Consider the following 3,769-nt stretch of genomic DNA (forward strand, 5'->3'; position numbering starts at 1 on the left):
CATCTCCTTCTGTTTGACGTGTCTGTATTTTCCCCACAGATGAAGAGTATGATAAGCAGACGTGTTTTTATCTCTGGAACTTCAGCAAACCGAAAGGCAACAGCGACAAGGAACCCAAACTCCATTAGTGACACAAATGCATTTTTGTCCTTATGTTCCTGTCTGACCTGCTGCACAACATACCGAAAGATGATCAGAAACTGATTCACCTTCTTAAAACACTCACCAGGAAGAGACTCATTATTTCACTCATTTCTGTCCAACTGATGCCTTTTTCAATTCTGGACAAAATCATAAAGAAATCAGAGATCAGTGAAGAATTAAGAGAAACACTTTTGAGGAGGATTTTTGAGCTTTTTGTTTCTGAGCAGACAGCAGATCTGTGTGATTCTTGTGATTATTCATTTTTCAAACGACCAGAAAGTGAGAGTAAAGTTCAGATTGCTGGAGCACAAACAGTGAAAATGGATTCACAATCTGAAGACGATTATATGTGTCCTGTGTGTCGGGATATTTTCATGGACCCTGTTATTTTATCATGTAGTCACAGTTTCTGTAAAGTGTGTCTTCAACAGTTCTGGAAAACTAAGACAATTCAGGAGTGTCCTGTCTGCAGGAGTAGATACTCAAAAACTGAACCTCCATGTAATTTCAAGTTAAAGAACTTGTGCGAGTCGTTCCTGAAAGAGAGAAATGAGAGGCGTTCATCAGGATCTGAGGAGTTCTGCAGTTTACACAGTGAGAAACTCAAACTCTTCTGTCTGGAGGACAAACAGCCGGTGTGTTTAGTGTGCAGAGATTCACAGAAACACATCAATCACACATTCAGACCCATCAGTGAAGTGGTTTCATCATATAAGGTAAGAGAAATGTCTTACCTCTTCTTCCACGTGTAAAAAATAAAGTCATAAACCCAGATATCATCACATTCATGCACTTAATATTTATCTCTGTCATTTTGCTCAACTTTATATCACATACAGTATATGATCATATCACTGTATTCCCTCAGCAGCTGGTGTTTTATATATTTATATTTTGTTCAATTCCAGGAGAAGCTCAATGCAGCACTGAAATCATTACAAGAGAAACTGAATCACAATGAAACAACGAAAGGAGAGTTTGTGAAAAGAGTTCAACACGTTAAGGTGAGGAAACAGAACCCAGAGTAATTTATTTTGACAGACATTCTACTGGCTATGAGTTCCCTTGCAAGTGCATGTCAGATTTTCTGCTTTTTTTAATACTATAATCAGAGTTAGTTGATATATAGATGAAGAGTTACTTAAAGTCAACAGAATGTCTAAAGGGGACCCTCAAATTTAAGTTTACCTCAAGTGACAATCTGGTTCTTAATCTGTCGTGTCATATGTCAGGTAAGTCCACCCATTAACCACATTGACTGTCAAGCCCATTTTCAACTTTTACATTTTTTTTTTTTTAAGAAAGAACATTATTGTTATTCTTTTTAACATTACTAGAAAAAAATATTGATGAATGATCCATTCATTACTTGAGTTTCAGAAGTAAAGTAAGTTTCTTGTCACATAGAAAGATTAATATGGTATACTGCTACAGAATCAAACATATATCATACAAATGCAATCTTTGCTTTTTTGTTCTCATTCATTATGTTTAATGGATAAATAAACCCTAAATTAGTGTATGCAGTAGTGTTAATTTTGTCAGCTATTTTCATTTTAGTCTTAGTCTTAGTCCCGGGCTAAAATGTCCTTGTTAGTTTTTATCATATTTAGTCAACCTTATCCTATTTAGTTTTAGTCAAGTTTTAGTCGACTAAAAGTCTCAACATTTTAGTCTAGTTTTAGTCGAAGAAAATCTAAATTATTTAAGTCTAGTTTTTAGTCCAAGAAAATCTAAAGTATTTTAGTCTAGTTTTAGTCGAAGAAAACCTGAAGTATTTTAGTCTAGTTTTAGTCAATGAAAACTTGACATTTTAGCAATAAGATTATTATTAATTAACCGTACAGCAGTATTAATTTTGGCAGCCATTTTTAATTTAGTCTTACTCAAATGTACATTTTAGTTATCATATTTAGACAAACTTGTCCTGTTTTTGTTTATTCAATTAAATGTATGAGCATTTTAGTCAGGTTTTTTAGTCAATGAAATATTAGTCAAATTTTCGTCATTCTGTATAATGGTTAAACTGATAAAAAATAATTTTTTCTCAAAATTATAATCGTAATGATTGTTGTCATTTGAGAAATGTACTTTTGCATTTTAGGTATTGAACTTTCTCCAGTAAGCACAAATCAATAGAATGTGGACACATACATGGTGTATTTTACGTCATCTAGTGTACTGATTTATTATAGGCTTTTAATTATATAAATCAACACCAAAGACTTATGCAATCTCTATGTCTACATTATGAAAGAGCTAAAACAAACGAAAAATATTATAACAGTGAAATTCCTAGTAATTCCACTAATTCCATAATTGCAATAGTCTATTTCTCTTAAAACAGCAGCGATTGAGTAAGTGTATTTATTCAGCGATCACAATCGCAAACAATAATCGACAGAACACTGACCGGCTGAATGACGCTTTCATTTAGATCGCTAAAAAAATATTATAACAGTGAAATTCCTAGTAATTCCACTAATTCCATAATTGCAATAGTCTATTTCTCTGTTAAAACAACAGCGATTGAATAAGTGTATTTATTCAGCGATCACAATCGCAAACAATAATCGACAGAACACTGACCGGCTGAATGACGCTTTCATTTAGATCGCTAAACTCCAGCTTTTTTCAGATCATCTGCGGCGGCGCTTCTGCAATGAGGAGCGAGCGCGTACGCATGGTTGCCAGATTGCTTAAAGGGGTCCTATTATGCTTTTTCACTTTTTAAATTTTAGTCAGTGTAATGACGCTTTCATTTAGATCGCTAAATTCCAGCTTCTTTGTTTTTCAGATCATCTGCGGCGGCGCTTCTGCAATGAGGAGCGAGCGCGTGCGCATGGTTGCCAGATTGCTTAAAATAAGCAAAACACACCGGCAGAAAATGTATGAATTTAACAGCGAAGCTCTGATTCGGGGATTAGAACTCTTGATATCTGCCAACTGCACTCATGAAAGCTCGCGTAGTAGAGATGTGTAGAGCAGTCTGTAATAACATTTTGTCTCCTTTTTTGACGAAAATAAAAAGAGGTTTTTGGTAAAGTTTTTATCTTTTTGAATACATTTTAGTCTTGTCTTATTTCGTCAACGAAATTGCATGTTGATATAGTCTTAGTTATCGTTTATTGACCTTATTGTCGTCTCGTCTTCGTCTCGTCTTAGTCATGGGAAAAAAGCTCGTCAACGAACATTTTTCGTGATAGTCTTCGTTAACGACTTTAACACTAGTATGCTGTCAGTAGTAATGTTTTCTCTGTCTCTTCTGAAGACTCTATGTGTCATAGAGGTTTATTCAGTGTGCAGGCCAGTTCCTCTTCTAGGGAACTCATGCTGTGTCCTCTAGCTGACACTTAGGGGAATGTTGCCAGCAAGAAAAGTTTCTGAAGCATGTGTGAAAAAACGTCTCAGGTTACTTATGTAACCATGGTTCCCTGAGAAGGGAAAAAGCCACTGAGTCCTCTAGTTCCCTTGCCATGCTTTGGACGTAAGCTTCAGACGAAGAAGCGGATGACATGTTCTCCTGGCGCCCTTTTATACTGTGGTTGCGCCGGGTGATGACGTCACAGGCTGTCGCCGGCCAATGTTATTGTCGTGTTTAGATGTATGCTTCAGACACCGGTCA

General features: G+C 35.8%; 1 protein-coding gene across 1 annotated transcript in view; it reads left to right on the top strand.

Moving 5' to 3' along the window:
- The first annotated feature begins 464 nt into the window (after positions 1-464).
- Positions 465-3,769, top strand: part of LOC107657467 (zinc-binding protein A33-like) — a 21,002-nt gene continuing 17,697 nt past the window's right edge. The window contains exons 1-2 of the mRNA XM_016445559.1: positions 465-860; positions 1,053-1,148. Coding sequence (XP_016301045.1) covers positions 465-860; positions 1,053-1,148 — 492 coding nt within the window. The remainder of the gene's footprint in view (positions 861-1,052; positions 1,149-3,769) is intronic.

This window comes from Sinocyclocheilus anshuiensis, unplaced genomic scaffold, assembly GCF_001515605.1.
Source record: "Sinocyclocheilus anshuiensis isolate Anshui unplaced genomic scaffold, SAMN03320099.WGS_v1.1 scaffold295, whole genome shotgun sequence".
Lineage (NCBI taxonomy): Eukaryota > Metazoa > Chordata > Actinopteri > Cypriniformes > Cyprinidae > Sinocyclocheilus > Sinocyclocheilus anshuiensis.